Here is a 19,154-nt window from a genome sequence, read left to right as displayed (position 1 = left end):
TGTACTTTGCTCGATTCATCTTTCCCTCGATCCTGACTAGTCTCTCAGTCCCTGCCGCTAAAAAAGATCTCCACAGCATGATGCTGCCACCACCATGCTTCACTGTAAGGATGGTGCCAGGTTTCCTCCAGATGTGATGCTTGGCATTCAGGCCAAAGATTTCAATCTTGGTTTCATCAGACCAGAGAATCAGGTGCCTTTTGGCTAACTCCAAGCGGGCTGTCGTGCCTTTTACTGAGGAGTTGCTTCTGTCTGGCCACTCTACCATAAAGGCCTGATTGGTGGAGTGCTGCAGAGATGTTTGTCCTTCTGGAAGGTTCTTCAACCTCCACAGAGGAACTCTGGAGCTCTGTCAGAGTGGCCATCGGGTTTTTGGTCACCTCCCTGACCAAGGCCTTTCTCCCCCGACTGTTCAGTTTGGCCGGATGGCCAGCTCTAGGAAGAGTCTTGGTGGTTCCATACCTCTTCCATTTAAGAATGATGAGGCCACTGGTACCCTTCCCCAGATCTGTGCCTCGACACAATCATGTCTCGGAGCTCTACGGACAATTACTTCGAACTCATGGCTTGGTTTTTGCTCTGACATGCACTGTCAACTGTGGGAACTTATATAGACAGGTGTGTGCCTTTCCAAATCATGTCCAATCAATAGAATTTGCCACAGGTGGACTCCAATCAAGTTGAAGAAACATCTCAAAGATGATCAATGGAAACAGGATAAACCTGAGCTCAATTTCGAGTTTCATAGCAAAGGGGCTGAACAGTTATGTAAATAAGGTATCTGTTTTTTAATTGTAATAAATGTGGATTTAAAAAAAAAAATGTTTATGCTTTGTTATTATGGGGTATTGTGTGTAGATTGATGAGGAAAAACATTTAATCCATTATAGAATAAGGCTGTAATGTAACAAAATGTGGAAAAATTCAAGGGGTCTGAAAAATTTCCGAATGCACTGTATGGTGTCATTTCTGAATAATATGGAGTGTTGCTGGCCTTTTACTCCACTCATTCCATTGGTGGTCGACTCTTATCACATGCACTTAATGCACTACAGAACACCTGCTAACCAAACAATGGTGCAGGGCATGCTTACTGAAATAAACTGCAACTACACTCAAAAATAAAGTTACTTAGATTTTTCCCAGACCTTAAGTCATCCATGTCCTGATGTGGTTTAAGCATAGTTGTGAACACCGATAATCCTGAAAATTGTGCTTAATCCCAAACCCGGAAGAAGAAAAAAAGAAAACGGAATTTGGTAAAAAAAAAATTAAAAAAGAAATAGGGGAAAAAAAAGTTGAACATTTTGGGGGGGGGGAGCACTTTGGGGGAAGTTGAGGTCGGGTCCAATATTGACTATGCACCCAAGAGGGAAAGAGGTTGTGCCATCCTAGAAATGTTTTAGTGAAAAATAATATGTAAAATTTAGCAGATGCTTTTTTTCAAAGCGACTTAGTCGTGCATGAATACATTTTACATATGGGTGGTCCTGGAAATCGAACCCAATATCTTACCTTTGTAATGTCCAATCAATTAGCAAGATGCATGACAGGGTTATAAATGCTTTGTGAAGCCTCAAAATAATAAAGACCTTTAATAAGCGGTGATTATGCCACCCTTAATAAAGCACGTTAGTGGGTTATGTCACATGACATTGGTGGTTGTCACAGTTATGCCACATTTATGAACCCTTTATAAAGCATGACATATGGTAATAGATTTGTAGCACATTTGTAGTGTTTATGAAGCTTTTACAAGCTGAATGTCATTTAAAGCGGAACCCAATTTTCTATACGTTGTCTTTTTTTAATTTAACCTTTATTTTTACAGGAAGGACAGAGACCTAGGTCTCTTTTTCAAATGCGCCCTGTATAATACAACAAATATAAGTAAATGCATACATACAGTCAGTACCAGTCAAAAGTTTGGACACACCTACTCATTCCAGGGTTTCTTTATTTTTACTATTTTCTACATTGTAGAATAATAGTGAAGACATCAACTATGAAATAACACATATGGAATCATGTAGTAACCAAAAAAAGTGTTAAACAAATCAAAATATATTTAGTATTTGAGATTCTTCAAAGTAGCCACCCTTTGCCTTCGACAGCTTTGCATTCTCTGAACCAGCTTCATAATGTCACCTGGAATGCATTTCAATTAACAGGTGTGCTTGTTAAAAGTTAATTTGTGGAATTTCTTTCCTTCTTAATGCGTTTGAGCCAATCAGTTGTGTTGTGACCAGGAAGGGGTGGTATACAGAAGATAACCCTATTTTGGTAAAAGACCAAGTCCTTATTATGGCAAGAACAGCTCAAATAAGCAAAGAGAAATGACAGTCCATCATTACTTTAAGACATGGTCAGTCAATCTGGAAAATGTCAAGAACTTTTAAAGTTTCTTCAAGTGCAGTCACAAAAACCACTAGTAAAGGACACCAATAAGAAGAAGAGACTTGCTTGGGCCAAGAAACACGAGCAATGGACATTAGACCTGTGGATGAGACTTTTGGTTCTAACTGCCGTGTCTTTGTGAGACGTAGAGTCGGTGAACGGATAATCTCCGCATGTGTAGTTCCCACCGTGAAGCATGGAGGAGGTGGTGTGATGGTGCTTTGCTGGTGACACTCTGATTTATTTAGAATTCAAGGCACACTTAACCAGCATGGCTACCACAGCATTCTGCAGCGATACGCCATCCCATCTGGTTTGCACTTAGTGGAACTATAATTTGTTTTTCAACAGGACAATGACCCAACACACCTCCAGGCTGTGTAAGGGCTATTTGATGAAGAAGGAGAGTGATGGAGTGCTGCATCAGATAACCTGGTCTCCACAATCACCCGACCTCAACCCAATTGAGATGGTTTGGGATGAGTTGGACCGCAGAGTGAAGGAAAAGCAGCCAACAAGTGGTCTGCTGACAAGTGGTCTGTGGGAAATCCTTCAAGACTGTTGGAAAAGCATTCCAGGTGAAGCAGGTTGACAGAATGCCAAGAGTGTGCAAAGCTGTCATCAAGGCAAAGGGTGGCTACTTTGAAGAATCTCAAATATAAAATATATTTTGATTTGTTTAACACTTTTTGGGTTACTACATGACTCTGCGTATGTATATGTATGCCTTATTACACAATGTCTGGATGCAATATAATATTCAGAAATATTAAACACAGAAATCTATATATGCCTTCAGGAGAATGCCCTCTCTCCTGTGTGGACCTTCAGGTGCATCTTCAGCTGGTGCTGGCGGGAGAACCTCTTCTCACACATCTGGCAGCTGAAGGGTTTCTCCCCTGAGTGGACTCTCTGGTGCCTCTTCAGGTCACCAGCCTGAGCGAAGCGCATTTGACACTGGGTACAGCTGAAGGGTTTCACCCCTGTGTGGACCCTCTGGTGCCTCTTCAGGTGGCCAGCCTGGGCAAAGCGCATGTGACACTGGGTACAGCTGAAGGGTTTCACCCCTGTGTGGACCCTCTGGTGGATCTCCACCTTCTGGGTGCAGCTGAAGCCTTTGTTACAGAACATGCAGAGGAACCGTTTCTCTTTACTATTGCCTGATGTGGCTCCCCCTCCCTGAGTCTGGGCTCTAGCCCTGTCGTTTGAGTTCAATACCTGATCGAAAAGGACACAGCCTTGTAAATCGGAAGGCGCAATCGACGTGGACACTGGGTCGCGATCCCTGAGCACGTGTAAAGGGGAGTGGGTCACAACATTTAGATTCCTCTCTAAACTGTAATCTAAGAAATCTCTGCCCTGTGAGAGTCCTGCACAAGCTGCATTCCATGTGGGAGGAACGTCGCCCTCCACTTTCACAGTCACTTCATCTACAACTAGACACTCCCCTTTCTTATCTAGGCACCCTTCAGAGTATACACTACTACTGTACCGGTTCCAGTCCCCTCTAGACGAATCAGCATGTGTCTCTAAACCTAAGGATATGTTGCCAGGGTCCATCTCTATAGCGTAAGAACAAGATCGATCATTACCAGCTTCTAACGCGTCACCTGAGTCCCGATGGGAATGAACCAGGCTTGGGTTACTGTAAAGTAAATACTCTGAGCCGGGAGCAGGAGGACAGCCCAGTCTCCCCAGTCTCTCTGTGTCTGACCTGTCGTCAGATCCTGTGTGTAAAAGCCTTTGCGTCACAGTTAAAGTCTCTGACTCTGACCTAAGGATGGCGTTCAGCGTTCCACTGACCTCCGTGATGCTGTGTCGGGAGCTGGGCTGCGCTGGGATGGTGGCGGGGTCCTCCATGGCTACAGCCGCACCAGTCTGGATGTCTCTGCTGTGCCGTGGGTCCTCTCCTTCAGTCCTCTCCTGCTTGACCCCAGGACCTGCAGCCTTGGCATCTGCAGACTGACACATTAAGAGAGGAGGTTATTACCGGTACATGAGTTGAATAGGATAACAATGTCATAGGGAAGTCTCACAAGCTCAACCTTGGCAGATTAATAAGTATGTACATGTAAGCATAGCAGACGGGAGCCTTTCTGAAATAAACGGGACACATTTGATGTACTGTAATTCTGATGTAATACGATTACACTAACCTCTATCATGATAACGTGCTGGGTTGAGGATCCACTCCCCTCATCAACAGTGATTGGTTGGTCATCTGTCCATGTATTGTCTCCCACTGGCTTCACAAAGCTCCTGTGGCCTCCAGTGAGATGTCCTTCACCTGAGAAAGTGATTGGGGGGAAATGTAACCTTTTATTTAACTAGGCAAGTCAGTTAAGAACAAATTATTCTTTACAATGATAGCCTACCCCGGCCAAACCCGGACGATGCTGGGCCAATTGTGCACCGCCCTATGGGACTCCCAATTACGTCCAGATGGGATACAGCCTGAATTCGAACCAGGGACTGTAGTGACACCTCTTGCACTGAGATGCAGTGCCTTAGACCGCTGCGCCACTCAGGAGCCAAGAGGTGGTTAGGTACTATCAATGCTCAACTCTATATTGTACACACTATTGACAGTTTTGACACTGACTAGAATTGGCAAGGATGTAAGGTAACACTTAGCATAACTTATTGATATACTATTTATTGATCGATTATGTTCCATGCATCATATTGTTTTCAATGAGTAAATACTAGGAAATGCAGTAAATCAATATGTTTAGAATATGATAGTGTCTTTGTGCAAGATGGCTAAGTAATTAGGGCAATTATTGCATCCGACCCAAAAACAGACCCATTTCTGGTTAACGCGTCAAAAGTCACATGCGCAGAGGGGTTGTCTCGGCCCAATGCTAATGGTACCTCTTGCCATTTTGTATCGGTCGGGAATCTTGACACTTCTGGGACGACTGGTGACGACGCGCTGTTGCATTGTCCTCTCTGCGCGCTCCCGTGTCACCTTCAGTTCGAGTAGCTGTAGTTTCCTCCGCAAAACCCTGTTTTCTTTCTGGCTTTGAGTTATTTCCAAACGAAATACTGCATAGTCGTCGTCTACAAGTTTACATACATCTGCCACGGCTGCATTAGCTAGCACCTCCATAACGGAGGCTATTTGAGTGTGAAAAACCATACAGTTAGCCATTGTTAGCAGCTAGCTATCGTTACCAAGATAATATCAAGTCCTGTCTCCAACGCGAATTAAGTATGTGATTCTGTGCAGTTAAAGGAGTCATATTTTGATTTCCAATGTGTTAATAAACGTCTAAATAACGACTATAAAAACACTAACGTGGAAACTCACTGTTCACGTCCGTTTACTTCTTACTCTTTGGTGTCTTTGGCGTTCACACATTTTGTTTGTGCTTGCCGCCACCTACTGTGCGGTAGTGTGTGGTCGATCACGTAACATTTTGTGAAACAAAAATTAAAAAGCAAAACACTGCTCCACCAACAAACCCTACACCTATATACCAACACCCCCATTCCACTAATTTGACCCTAACTGATCCTACACCAGGCCAACGGTGTTGTAACTCTTCTGCAGTAAAACCTCATACACCCAAGTATTTCAATGCAGCTGCCACCATATCTATTTTCTGTTTTTTTTTTACATTCCAATTCTGCGATGCAGTTGATAACCATGGGCATGAATGCTAAGAAGAAGCCAACCTTGAGTGAAGCACAAATTTGTATCACTATGTATTGGCCTAGGCCTACTACTCACCCTTAACTCATCATCCAGGTTTACTCCAGACCTGACTGCCTTGACCAGCACAAAAACATCCTGTGGCGTATGGCATTAGCATCAAATAGTCCCCGCGATGTGCAACTTTTCAGGCAAGTTAGGAACCAATATACACAGGCAGTTAGGAAAACAAAGGCTAGCTTTTTCAAACAGAAATTTGCATCCTGCAGCACAAACTCCAATAGGTTCTGGGACACTGTAAAGTCCATGGAGAATAAGAGCACATCCTCCCAGTTGCCCACTGCACTGAGCCTAGGAAACACTGTCACAACCGATAAATCCACAATAATTGAGAATTTCAATAAGTATTTTTCTACGGCTGGCCATGCTTTCCACCTGGCCATCCCTACCCTGGTCAACAGCACTGTACCCCCCACAGCAGCTTGCCCAAGCCTCCCACATTTCTCCTTCACCCAAATCCAGATAGCTGATGTTCTGAAAGAGCTGCAAAATTTGGACCCCTACAAATCAGCAGGGCTAGACAATCTGGACCCTCTCTTTCTAAAATTATCCACCGCATTGTTGCAACCCCTATTATTAGCCTGTTCAACCTCTCTTTCGTATCGTCTGAGATCCCCAAAGATTGGAAAGCTGCCGCGGTCATCCTCCTCTTCAAAGGGGGAGACACTCTAGACCCAAACTGCGACAGACCTATATCCTGCCCTGCCTTTCTAAAGGTCTTCGAAAGCCAAATTAACAGATCACTGACCATTTCGAATCCCACCATACCTTCTCCGCTATGCAATCTGGTTTCTGAGCTGGTCATGGGTGCACCTCAGCCACGCTCAAGGTCCTAAACGATATCATAACCGCCATCGATAATAGACAATACTGTGTAGCTCTATTCATCGACCTGGCCAAGACTTTCGACTCTATTAATCCTCCACATTCTTATCGGCAGACTCAACAGCCTGGGTTTCTCAAATGACTGCCTCGCCTGGTTCACCAACTACTTATCAGATAGAGTTCAGTGTTTCAAATCGGAGGGCCTGTTGTCCGGACCTCTGGCAGTCTCTACAGGGTTCAATTCTCGGGCCGACTCTTTTCTCTGTATACATCAATGATGTCGCTCTTGCTGCTGGTGATTCTCTGATCCACCTCTACGCAGATGACACCATTCTGTATACTTCTGGCCCTTCTTTGGACACTGTGTTAACTAACCTCCAGACGAGCTTCAATGCCATACAACTCTATTTCTGTGGCCTCCGACTGCTCTTAAATGCAAGTAAAACTAAATGCATGCTCTTCAACCGATCACTGCCCTGCACCTGCCCGCCCATCCAGCATCACTACTCTGGACGGTTCTGACTTAGAATATGTGGACAACTACAAATACCTAGGTGTCTGGTTAGACTGTAAACTCTCCTTCCAGACTCACATTAAGCATCTCCAATCCAAAAATAAATCTAGAATTGTCTTCCTATTTTGCAACAAAGCATCCTTCACTCATGCTGCCAAACTTACCCTCGTAAAACTGACTATCCTGCCGATCCTTGACTTCGGCGACGTCATTTACAAAATAGCCTCCAACACTCTACTCAGCAAATTGGATGCAGTCTATCACAGTGCCATCCGCTTTGTCACCAAAGCCCCATATTTTGTCACCCACCGCTGCGACCTGTATGCTCTCGTTGGCTGGCCCTCCCTCGCTTCATATTCGTCGCCAAACCCACTGGCTCCAGGTCATCTACAAGTCTCTGCTAGGTAAAGCCCCGCCTTCTCAGCTCACTGGTCACCATAGCAGCACCCACCTGTAGCACGTGCTCCAGCATGTATATTTCACTGGTCACCCCCAAAGCCAATTCCTCCTTTGGCCGCGTTTTCTTCCAGTTCTCTGCTGCCAATGACTGGAACGAATTGCAAAAATCACTGAAGCTGGAGACCCATATCTCCCTCACTAGCTTTAAGCACCAGCTGTCAGAGCAGCTCACAGGTCATTGCACCTGTACATAGCCCATCTGTAAATAGTCCATCCAACTACCTTATCCCCATACTGTTATTTATTTTTTTGCTCCTTTGCACCCCAGTATCTCTACTTGCACATTCATCTTCTGCACATCTATCACTCCAGTGTTTAATTGCTAAATTGTAATTATTTCGCCACTATGGCCTATTTATTGCCTTACCTCCCTTATCTTACCTCATTTGCACACACTGTATACAGACTTTTTCTCTATTGTGTTATTGACCGTATGTTTGTTTATTCTATGTGTTTTTGACCATGGCAACCTCAACCTGTCTTTCTCGCACCAGGCACTTCTGATTCCCAGCAACATGGGCACCCCCATAATTAAAAGTTTTTTCCCCCCCACCAATACTACATATTAATTTGGCCCATGCTCTCCTGCACACTTCACATCTCGGTATCTCCATTCTACACACTGCTGCAAAATGAGCATAAGCTTAACATCTGAAACACCTTAGTGGGTTCCAGTGGCGGTCAGTGGTGCTACCCTACAGAGTGCTGTTGAGGCTACTGTAACATTCATTGCAAAACATAGTTTTAATCAACTATTTGGTGACATTAATATATTTAGTATAGTTTAATCTAAAAACGTAACTTTTTAAATGTTTCACCAGTTTTATTTTTAAGAAATTCACTGAATTTAATTTGGAAATTTACAGCTCTGGTGGACATTCCTGCAGTCAGCATGCCAATTGCACACTCCCTCAAAACATGAAACATCTGTGGCATTGTGTTGTGTGACAAAACTGCACATTTTAGTGGCATTTTATTGTCCCTAGCACAAGGTGCACTTGTGTAATGATCATGCTGTTTAATCTTGATATGCCACACCTGTCAGATGGCTGGCTTATCTTGGCAAACGAGAAATGCTCACCAACCAGGATGTAAACATTTGTGGTCAAAATTTCAGAGAAATAAGCTTTTTGTGTATATGGAACATTTCTGTGATCTTTTATGTCAGCTCATGAAACATGGGACCAACACTTCACATATTTTTGATCAGTATACAGTACCAGTCAAATGTTTGGACACACCTTCTCATTCAATGGTTTTATTATATTTTTTACGATTGTAGAATAATAGTGAAGACATCAAAACTATGAAATAACACATGGAATCGTGTAGTAACCCAAAAAGTGTTAAACATATCAAAATATAGTTTATATTTGAGAGTCTTCAAAGTAGCTGCCCTTTGCCTTGACAGCTTTGCACACTCTTGGCATTCTCTCAACCAGCTTCACCTGGAATGCTTTTCCAACAGTCTTGATGGAGTTCCCACATATACTGAGCACTTGTTGGCTGCTTTTCCTTCACTCTGCGGTCCAACTCATCCCAAACCATCTCAATTGGGTTGAGGTCGGGAGATTTGTGGAGACCAGGTCATCTGATGCAGCACTCCATCACTCTCCTTCTTGGTCAAATAGCCCTTACACAGACTGGAGGTGTGTTGGGTCATTGTCCTGTTGAAAAACAAATTATAGTTCCACTAAGCGTAAACCAGATGGTATGGCGTATCGCTGCAGAATGCTGTGGTAGCCATGCTGGTTAAGTGTGCCTTGAATTCTAAATAAATCACAGACGGTGCCCCCAGCAAAGCACCCCCACACATGATTCCATATGTGTTATTTCATAGTCTGTCTTCACTATTATTCTACAATGTAGAAAATAGTAAAAATAAGACAAACCCTGGAATGAGTAGGTGTGTCCAAACATTTGACATGTACGTACATACATACATACATACATACATGGAAAGAAGTACTTTGCTCTTGCTTGCTGGATATAAAATAGGCCACACCGTTCATAATTAACTGGCGTGGAAGTTTGAATGGCAAGAGCTTCTCTGGCGGGAAAGTTTGAATGGCGAGAGCTTCCCAGTGTTTATGTTTACAATGAAACGTGTTATGTCAGAAAGCCCAATGTAAAGAATGTTTCCAATAAAATGTATTGAATTAAATTAGGAAAACCGCTCTATGTAATGAGGAGCAACCAGAAGCTGCATTTGACAAATTTCTGAAATTCTTTATTCCATTTACTAATAAGCATGCATCCACTAAGAGAATGACTGTAAAAATGGTTAAATCCCTGTGGATTGATGAGGAATTGAAAAATGGTATGGTTGAGAGGGATGAGGGGAAAAGGAATGGCAAATAAGTCTGGCTGGCAAATGTACTGTACATTGAGAAATCATGTGACTAAACTGAACAAAAAGAAGAAACTGTACTATGAAACAGAAATTATAAAGAATGATAGGAAAAAGCTTTGGCGCACCTTAAATGACATTTTGGACAAAAAGGCAAACTCGGCTCCATCATTCATTGAATCAGATGGCTCATTCATCACAAAACCCTCTATTGCCAACTACTTTATTTTTTCATTGTCAAGATTAGCAAACTTAGGCATGACATGCCAACAACAAATTCTGAACCTACACATCCATGCATAACTGACCAAATTATGAAAGACAAGTGAGTGTGGAAGGGGTGAAAAAAGTATTGTTGTCTATCAACAATGACAAGCCACCTGGGTCTGACAACTTGGATGGAAAATTACTGAGGATGATAGCGGATGATATTTCCACCTCTTCAATCTAAGCCTACAGGAAAGTGTGTGCCCTCAGGCCTGGATGGAATCAAAAGTCATTCCGCTACCCAAGAATAACAAAGCACCCTTTACTGGCTCAAACAGCCGACCAATCAGCCTGTTACCAACCCTTAGTAAACTTTTGAAAAAAATAGTGTTTGACCAGATACAATGCTGTTTCACAGCAAAAAAATGAACAACAGATTTTCAGCACACTTATAGGCTCCTTACTTTTTTCAATCTTTACTAATGACCTGCCACTGGCTCTGAGTGAAGCCTGTGTGTCTATGTATGCTGATGACTCAACACTATACATGTCAGCTACCACAGCAAGTGAAATCACTGCAACACTTAAAGAGCTGCAGTCAGTTTCAGAATGGGTGGCAATAAATACATTACTTAGTATTATTTAAAAAACTAAAAGCATTGTATTTGGGACAAATCATTCACTAAACCTCAACTAAATCTTGTAATGAATAATGTGGAAATTTTGTAAATTGAGGAGAATAAACTGCTTGGAGTAACCCTGGATTGTAAACTGTAATGGTGAAAACATATTGATGTGACAGTAGATAAGATGGGGAGAGGTCTGTCCCATAATAAAGCACTGCCCTGCCTTCTTAACAACACTATCAACAAGGCAGGTCCTTCAGGCCCTAGTTTTGTCACACCTGGACTATTGCTCAGTCGTGTGGTCAGGTGCCACAAAAGAGGGACTGGCCCAGACCAGGGCAGCACAGCTGGCCCTTAAATGTACACAGAGCTAACATGAATATGCATGTCAATCTCTCCTCGCTCAAATTAGAGGAGAGATTGACTTCATCACTACTTGTATTTGTGAGAAGTGTTGACATGTTGAATGCACCGAGTGGTCAGGTTTTATTATTTATTTTCTTAGCATTTTCCAATTAAGAACATTCAAAACAAAAATGAGAAGATATTAGACAACAATATAACAAAGTGACAAACTTTCAAGATGACAGACAATGTAAGTGCAACAACAACAAAAAAAGACAAAAAAATTATCAGAATAAAACCTGCCGTAGGCTACATATTATACATTAAGTGTGAAACATTACATGAGGATTATATAGAGATGCAATCAATGTGATGCGAGGGGAGATTCTCCATATAATCAATAAAAGGTTGCCAAATTCTATAAAATGTCTCCAACTTATTCCTCAAGCAGTAAGTAATTTTCTTCAGTCGTATACTACTATTAACTTCCGATAGCCACATTGCAACTGGCAGGGAGGAATCCAATTACCATTTCAAGGCAATACATTTATTGGCAATCGCTAGCAATATTTCTGTTAGCTTTATAGTATGGCTTTGCCTAAGATTGGAATTAGTACAGTTACCCAGTAGACAGACGACCTGGTCTAAAGGGAATACAGCCCCATGAATTGAGGATATGGTATCGCATACCCCCTGCCAGAAACCGTGTAGTTTTGAACACTGCCAAGTGGAATGGAGGAATGTTCCTTCATCTGAGCCACATCTAAAACACAGGGAGGAGATATCAGGGTTGAACTTGTGTAATCTAGTTGGGGTGATATAGAGCTGATGGAGGAAATTAAACTGGATCAATCAGAAATCTAGACTGCGCAGCCCTGTAATACATTCTGAAATTGGGGAGGTTTAAGCCCCCTTGACCGTAATTAAGGGTCAGTTTATCCAGGCTAAGCCTAGGGGTTTTGCCATGCCAGATAAACCGTCTGGTCAGCTTGTCGAGAGAGGAAAAGAATGCTGCGGGCACAGGGATAGGGAGAGATTGAAACAAATATAGAAATCTGGGCAGGACATTGATAAGAGAATTATCTAATAAAGGTAAATGAATCAATAATCCATTATTAATTAGTAGTTATGTAGCATGGATAATGAATAATTAAGGTACTGAATGGTTAGTCCCATAAGGTCTAGTAGAGGGCCGGGACAAAATGGGGGTGTGTGTTTTTAAGCAGGGGTGTTTTAGTAGCAGGGAGATAAGAGAACAGTAGACCTCTGTTTTACCCGACCTAGAAACTTGGAGAGACTTTGGAGAAAACGGGGAGGTACCTCCAAGGTTTCTCTAATCTCGGGGGGGAGAGCACAGACAGCGCTGGATAGTGATTAGCGGTTGTGAGAAATCCGAGGAGTGTTTCATAAATCTAGTGTTTGTGAAAATGTATGTGCGTAGGTTAACTACGGTTTGTGTGGAGGAGTGTGAGTAAATGAGGAGCCTGGTATATAATGATGTTTTGTTATTTGGACCTCAGAACGTTCTCTGAATAAAGCCGAATGAACCTTTTGCAGAAAGCTGAGTCCTTGCCTAATTATTATTAAACCCAGTGTCTTGCAAACCCTGGGGATTAGTCAAGGCTTATTGACTGCTAATTATTATCATTAAGATATAAAATTCCGTTAACAATTGGTCCTTCGAGCTCGGATCTCAATATCTGCCTTTGTCGGTCCAGGAAGACACCGAAACCGTGCAGGGCGGATTAAATATCCGTAGATCAAAGTCCTGGCCCCGTGCTGAGGGTTCTTTATAGGCCAGTGGCAAACTGGTATGCGACAGAGGCGGTGACGAGATTTTACCAACATTAAAACCTCAGCTGCAAATAACAAGGTCAGTGCACTTTATTCATTGTTTTGGGGAATAGCACCTGTATGATTACATTAAATGATGAATGAGTGATAGCACCTGCATTACATAGTGAAATGAGTAATACACCTGTATGTCTGCAATACATGATGAAATGAGCAATACACCAGTATGTCTGCATTACATGATGAAATGAGTGATACACCTGTATGTTGGCATTTTTGATGTGAGAGTGAAAGGCAAAAGCCATTTGATGTGAGAGTGAAAGGCGGGAGCGATTAGAGGATTTTAATGTACTCTGGGTGTTAGATGCTGAAATCGGGGAAGTTTATAGCTGGTGACCTGTCTTTATGAGTTTGCATAGAGAAAAATGTTGTAAAAGCAACCAAGTATTCTGTGCGAATGGAAGAAAGGAATTAGTTGTAAATTCGAAAACGGCAAAACAGGATCTGTAATGACCCTTGGCAACTGTGGCCACTGCAAAAAACTAAACTAGCGCTTATGGTGAGACCTGATAACGTAAAAAAGGGTCAACAGACTATAAGGGGATAGTCAGATCTTTAAGGGGGAGTCCATTTAGGTCTGATATCCATGGGAGAAGGGAAACCTAATATGGCGGAGTGAGATAAGAGATATTATTGTTACAAGGGAGCAATAGATAAATAGGCCATTAACTAGGGCTTTACGACCCCTGGAAAGTAGCTTATAATTGCATACCTATGCGACCTAATGTCCGATCAAACAACTCTATAGAAAAAGTTTAGAGAGAGAGAATGATTATGCTGGGATGATTGGTCGCGTGTGAGGTGACTATATTGTTCAGTCAACAGTCGCGGGGAAAGACAGGTTCGTCTATGCGTGAGATATAAACAGTGTCAGGGTCCATACGAATGACCATTCTAAAAACAAAATTCTATATTGTGAGAAGGAAATACATCGGGTAATGATACACATAGAAGTTTTAAATTGACTTAAAAACACACACATCATTAGTTGCGTGAGAGGTGAAGATATTGTTCATTCAAGTCGCGAGAAAAGACAGGTACTGGTTTGTCTACGCGTGAGATATAAACAATGTGTCAGGGTCCATACGAATAATTATTCTTCAATTCTAGGTTAACAACGGTAAATAGCATACACATAAAGATTAATAACAAGTAGACACAGATTGTAATTGAATCAGAGTTTTAAAAAAGCACATAGAATAAGAAGATAATTCAGGATTCATACGAATATTCCTTCTAAAATTCTAGATTGTGAGAAGGAGCAGAATAACTACGATAGTAATTTAACAAACATGGGTAGTAAATCCTCTAAGGGGATCCCGGTATTAACGGAAGATGAGCGTTTTATGCTGGGAAAAGATAAGAGGAACATTTTATTTTGGGCCGAAATGGAGGAAGAAGTACAATTTTGATGGATGTTTAAATGTTTAAAGATTGGAATTAATGGTAAAACAAATACATGGGATCTGTGGGGATAAGACAGAGAAGCAGCGTACAGAAGGCCTTGACACCGCTCGTGTTTGGCTGGAGGAAGCTAGAAAAAGAGTGGAGGGGGCCAAGAGAAAGGGCGGTAGAGAGGAAGAGACACAGAAAGGAGGACAGAATTTAGCAACTTTATTGAGAAAAGTGGATAGAGACAGTCAAAAGAAAGGGGGAAATTGGGTACCAGGACATGGTGATTTGATAGTAGTGCCCTGGGCAATAGATGGACAGCATGTCGAGAAAATCATACAGCTGTGTAATAATCTGAGGGACCACTGTCACCGACATGCAGATTTCTCTAAGGTTCACGAGTGTAAACAAGAAGACAGTGAGACTATAAGCCAATACCTAGAGCGATTAAAGGACATGTTCAACGCAAATAGTGGGTTAACCTGTTGGGGCTAGGGGGCAGTATTTGCACGGCCGGATAAAAAAATGTACCCGATTTAAACTGGTTACTACTCTTGCCCAGAAATGAGAATATGCATATAATTAGTAGATGTGGATAGAAAACACTCTAAAGTTTCTAAAACTGTTTGAATGGTGTCTGTGAGTATAACAGAACTCATATGGCAGGCCAAAACCTGAGAAGATTCCATACAGGAAGTGCCCTGTGTGACAATTTGTTCTCCTTCTGTTGCATCTCTATCGAAAATACAGCATCTCTGCTGTAACGTGACATTTTCTAAGGCTTCCATTGGCTCTCAGAAGGCGCCAGAAAGTGTAATGGGGTGTCTGCAGTCTCTGGGCGAAGTACAGCAGCTCTGTTTGTGAGTGGTCAGCCTGGGAACAGTGAGACTGAGAAGCGCGTTCATGAGAATTCTAAAAAAAAAATCTTTCAGCCTTTGAATGAATACAACGTCGCCCGGTTGGAATATTAGCGCTATTTTACGAGAAAAATAGCATAAATTGATTTTAAACAGCGTTTGACATGCTTCGAAGTACGGTAATGGAATATTTTGACATTTTTTGTCACGAAATGCGCTCGCGCGTCACCCTTCGGATACTGACCTGAACGCACTAACAAAACGGAGGTATTTGAATATAACTATGGATTATTTAGAACCAAAACAACATTTGTTGTTGAAGTAGAAGTCCTGGGAGTGCATTCGGACGAAGAACAGCAAAGGTAATCCAATTTTTCTTATAGTAAATCTGAGTTTGGTGAGGGCCAAACTTGGTGGGTGTGAAATTAGCTAGCCGTGATGGCCGGGCTATGTACTCAGAATATTGCAAAATGTGCTTTCGCCGAAAAGCTATTTTAAAATCTGACACCGCGATTGCATAAAGGAGTTCTGTATCTATAATTCTTAAAATAATTGTTATGCATTTTGTGAAAGTTAATCATGAGTAATTTAGTAAATTCACCGGAAGTTTGCGGTGGGTATGCTAGTTCTGAACATCACATGCTAATGTAAAAAGCTGGTTTTTGATATAAATATGAACTTGATTGAACAAAACATGCATGTATTGTATAACATAATGTCCTAGGAGTGTCATCTGATGAAGATCATCAAAGGTTAGCGCTGCATTTAGCTGTGGTTTTGGTTTTTGTGACATATATGCTTGCTTTGAAAATGGCTGTGTGATTATTTTTGGCTGGGTACTCTCCTGACATAATCTAATGTTTTGCTTTCGCTGTAAAGCCTTTTTGAAATCGGACAATGTGGTTAGATTAACGAGAGTCTTGTCTTTAAAATGGTGTAAAATAGTCATATGTTTGAGAAATTGAAGTTATAGCATTTTTTAGGTATTTGTATTTCGCGCCACGCGATTCCACTGGCTGTTCACCAACGTCCCACCTCGCCCAGGGAGGTTAATAGAACCCCCGGTAGTGGATGAATTTCATGCTCCGTATTATCAGCAATTAAAAATTGCTTTCCTCAGTGGAATGCGTCCCGAGATAAGTCGTGCCATCAAACAGAACCTCGTAGGGTGGGGGCTAGCAGAGCTGAGAGAAGTGAAGAGATATGCAGTTCACTATGAGCAGTATAAGAAAAGTGAGAAAGAAAAGAAGGAACGGAAAAGAGCAGATTATTTGATGACCACTCTAGGAGAGAGAGAGGGATTCAAATGTTTCAATTGTGACAAGTCGGGGCATTATGCAAGGGATTGTGAGGCACCATTGAAACATTGTAACAATACGGGACATAATAACCGAGATTGTCAAAAGGAGAAAGTGGGAAACAGGGAGAGTAGAAAGTGGATAGAACCCCAGGACAGAAAGTGCTACAACTGCAATAAAACAGGCCACATGGCAGAGGATTGTAAGGCCGAACCAAGGAACAGTAGACAGAGACAGTTTAGGGATAGATAGAAGAGGGAACGTAGGCGAACGAGAGAGCAAGAGGAGTCCAAGGATGAGGAAAAACAGGCATGACTAGATGAGGGGAATGACAGTGAAGATTCAGAGGACACAGACTGTGAGGTGTTGAATTGGCAACCATTGACCTCAGGCTGAGTTAATTTTATTTTACAGGGACAGTGCACATTAATCACAGTTGTGTGTGTATAATGACTGTTTTCAGACAGACTGAAGGGGTTGCTTGGGCCAAACTAGTCAAGGAGTATATTAGGTATGGGAGTTTCATAGATTTGAAGTACAGTATTGTATGCAAGGGTAGGGCATGTTCAATCACATAACCATTGAGGAAGTTTAAAACTAATGATTGGGGGGAGTTCAATGGAATTATAAGTATTATTAGGTTTTGTTTGTAGTCAACTTTTGGGTTTTTGAATCGGTGTAGTATGATGAAATGCTGACAAACTGGTTGTATTTTCTGGAAAAAGGAGTGTTTCAAATTCCTAGGGACAGGATTTCTTAAAGGGGTATCGACACATATGGAATCTTAGAAGTAATACACACATGGAATCGTTGAAGTTCTGTTTTCTGAGTTTTAATTAAACACGTGAAATTCTTTTGATAGGGAATGTTCTGGGAACCTGGGATACAAAATGTAGATAAAGTTCTTAGCTTTCATTTGTCTAATGTAGTAAGAAACATGGTTCTGAAAGGGTGATATGACTTTTGACTTCTATAGTGGCTTCCCTTTGTGGTCTGATCAGCCACATTGAGAAGCCATTTGGATAGTGAATTTAAGGTAATTTGTAATACTAATTTTAAGGGAATTTGTATAACTGATAATGATGATGGAGTTTAAAGTTCTTAGACATATTTTTAATTTGAACCAATGAGAAGACTGAAAGGGCAAAGCCTTAGACTAAGGGTAGGCTTCCTTAAGTCTATTTTTCCTAGAACGATAAGGGCACAATAATTTTCCTTTGTGGAGTAGTTCAGATGATTAATCATTTTGATCTGATTGTTGTTTGAATATCTTTTGACCAGTAGTAGTCTTTTTATACATTATTTAGACAAGTATTTTCCTTTAAGTAGTCAGCTGTTGTTGTATTTAGTGGAAGAGATTTAACACAACAAGGCTGTGGAATTGATATAATAGTATTATTATATTTTGTTGTTGAATAAGTTTAATAATGGTAGACTTATGTCAAGTATTTAGGATATATTCTAAGCCAACGGGACAGGAATATATGACATCTGTAGGTGATCCAGGATCATTGAGGGTTTCGAGATAAATTTAAGTAGCCATGGAATAATCTTGATATTAGGACATGTTGATTTTTCTAAAATCCAGGAGTGCAACCAGGGAGAATTGGACATGTGGAAAATGAAAGGGGGCAATCCTACAAGAGAAGGTCTGACATAAGGATAATTTACTAATCTTACCAAAGATACTGTTTAGATATGTGGCAATATTGACACATGGGAGGAGCCATGTATCACGAGGGTGTAAGTATGGTAGAGTATGTAAGGAAACACTGCAGGTTAGGAAAGACTTCATGGCCGAGAGGATAATTACTTCTTTTTTTTAAAATTGTAGTTGGAAATGGACTTATTGAACTATTCCGAAGTGAGGGGAAGAAAGGGGTGTTTAACAATAATAGATAAGTATAGCAAATGGGTAGAAGCGTTACCAACTTACTTGGTGGACATGATTATGGTAGGTAAAATTTTAAGTCAAGATATTATCCCTAGATTTGGTTTACTAGGATCCATCTTTTTAAATGATGGATGACATTTTAGCTAATCGGATTGAACAAATAGAATGCCAGAGTTAGAGATACCAGAACAGGTAGACATAGAAGTTGAAGAAATACTAGCAGAGCACATGAGAAGACTGTTTGTTAACCAAACCCGTATGTCCAAGATTTTGTGTCCAACAGGTGAATTACAGGAGAAGGTGATTCACTCAGTACAACCAGGAGATGTGCGTAGGTTAACTACGGTTTGTGTGGAGGAGTGTGAGTAAATGAGGAGCCTGGTATATAATGATGTTTTGTTATTTGGACCTCAGAACG

At 41.4% G+C, this 19,154-nt stretch overlaps 2 protein-coding genes across 4 annotated transcripts in view; both read right to left on the bottom strand.

The window, feature by feature from the left end:
- LOC106606466 (zinc finger protein 205) overlaps window positions 1-19,154 on the bottom strand; it is a 322,856-nt gene that overhangs the window by 168,919 nt on the left and 134,783 nt on the right. The window lies entirely within an intron of this gene.
- On the bottom strand, window positions 2,900-5,760 carry LOC106606468 (zinc finger protein 34-like). Its single transcript, XM_014202681.2, has 3 exons — window positions 5,272-5,760; window positions 4,554-4,684; window positions 2,900-4,359 (listed from the first exon to the last, which is right to left on the bottom strand). The coding sequence occupies exons 1-3, from the start codon at window positions 5,549-5,551 to the stop codon at window positions 3,193-3,195; spliced, it is 1,578 nt and encodes a 525-aa protein (XP_014058156.1). The 5' UTR covers window positions 5,552-5,760; the 3' UTR covers window positions 2,900-3,192.

The sequence above is a fragment of the Salmo salar genome, chromosome ssa08 (genome assembly GCF_905237065.1).
Source record: "Salmo salar chromosome ssa08, Ssal_v3.1, whole genome shotgun sequence".
NCBI lineage: Eukaryota > Metazoa > Chordata > Actinopteri > Salmoniformes > Salmonidae > Salmo > Salmo salar.
The sequence above is the reverse complement of the archived record's forward strand: the minus strand, read 5'-3'. Positions and strand labels throughout refer to the sequence as shown.

Excerpts from the sequence above, each read along its gene's own strand:
- LOC106606468 (XM_014202681.2), bottom strand. The coding sequence starts at position 5,551 with ATGGCTAACTGTATGGTTTTTCACACTCAAATAGCCTCCGTTATGGAG. Across the intron at positions 4,685-5,271 it reads CCGATACAAAATGGCAAGAG|GTGAAGGACATCTCACTGGA; the intron begins GTACCATTAGCA and ends TCACTTTCTCAG. Across the intron at positions 4,360-4,553 it reads AGCACGTTATCATGATAGAG|TCTGCAGATGCCAAGGCTGC; the intron begins GTTAGTGTAATC and ends TTAATGTGTCAG.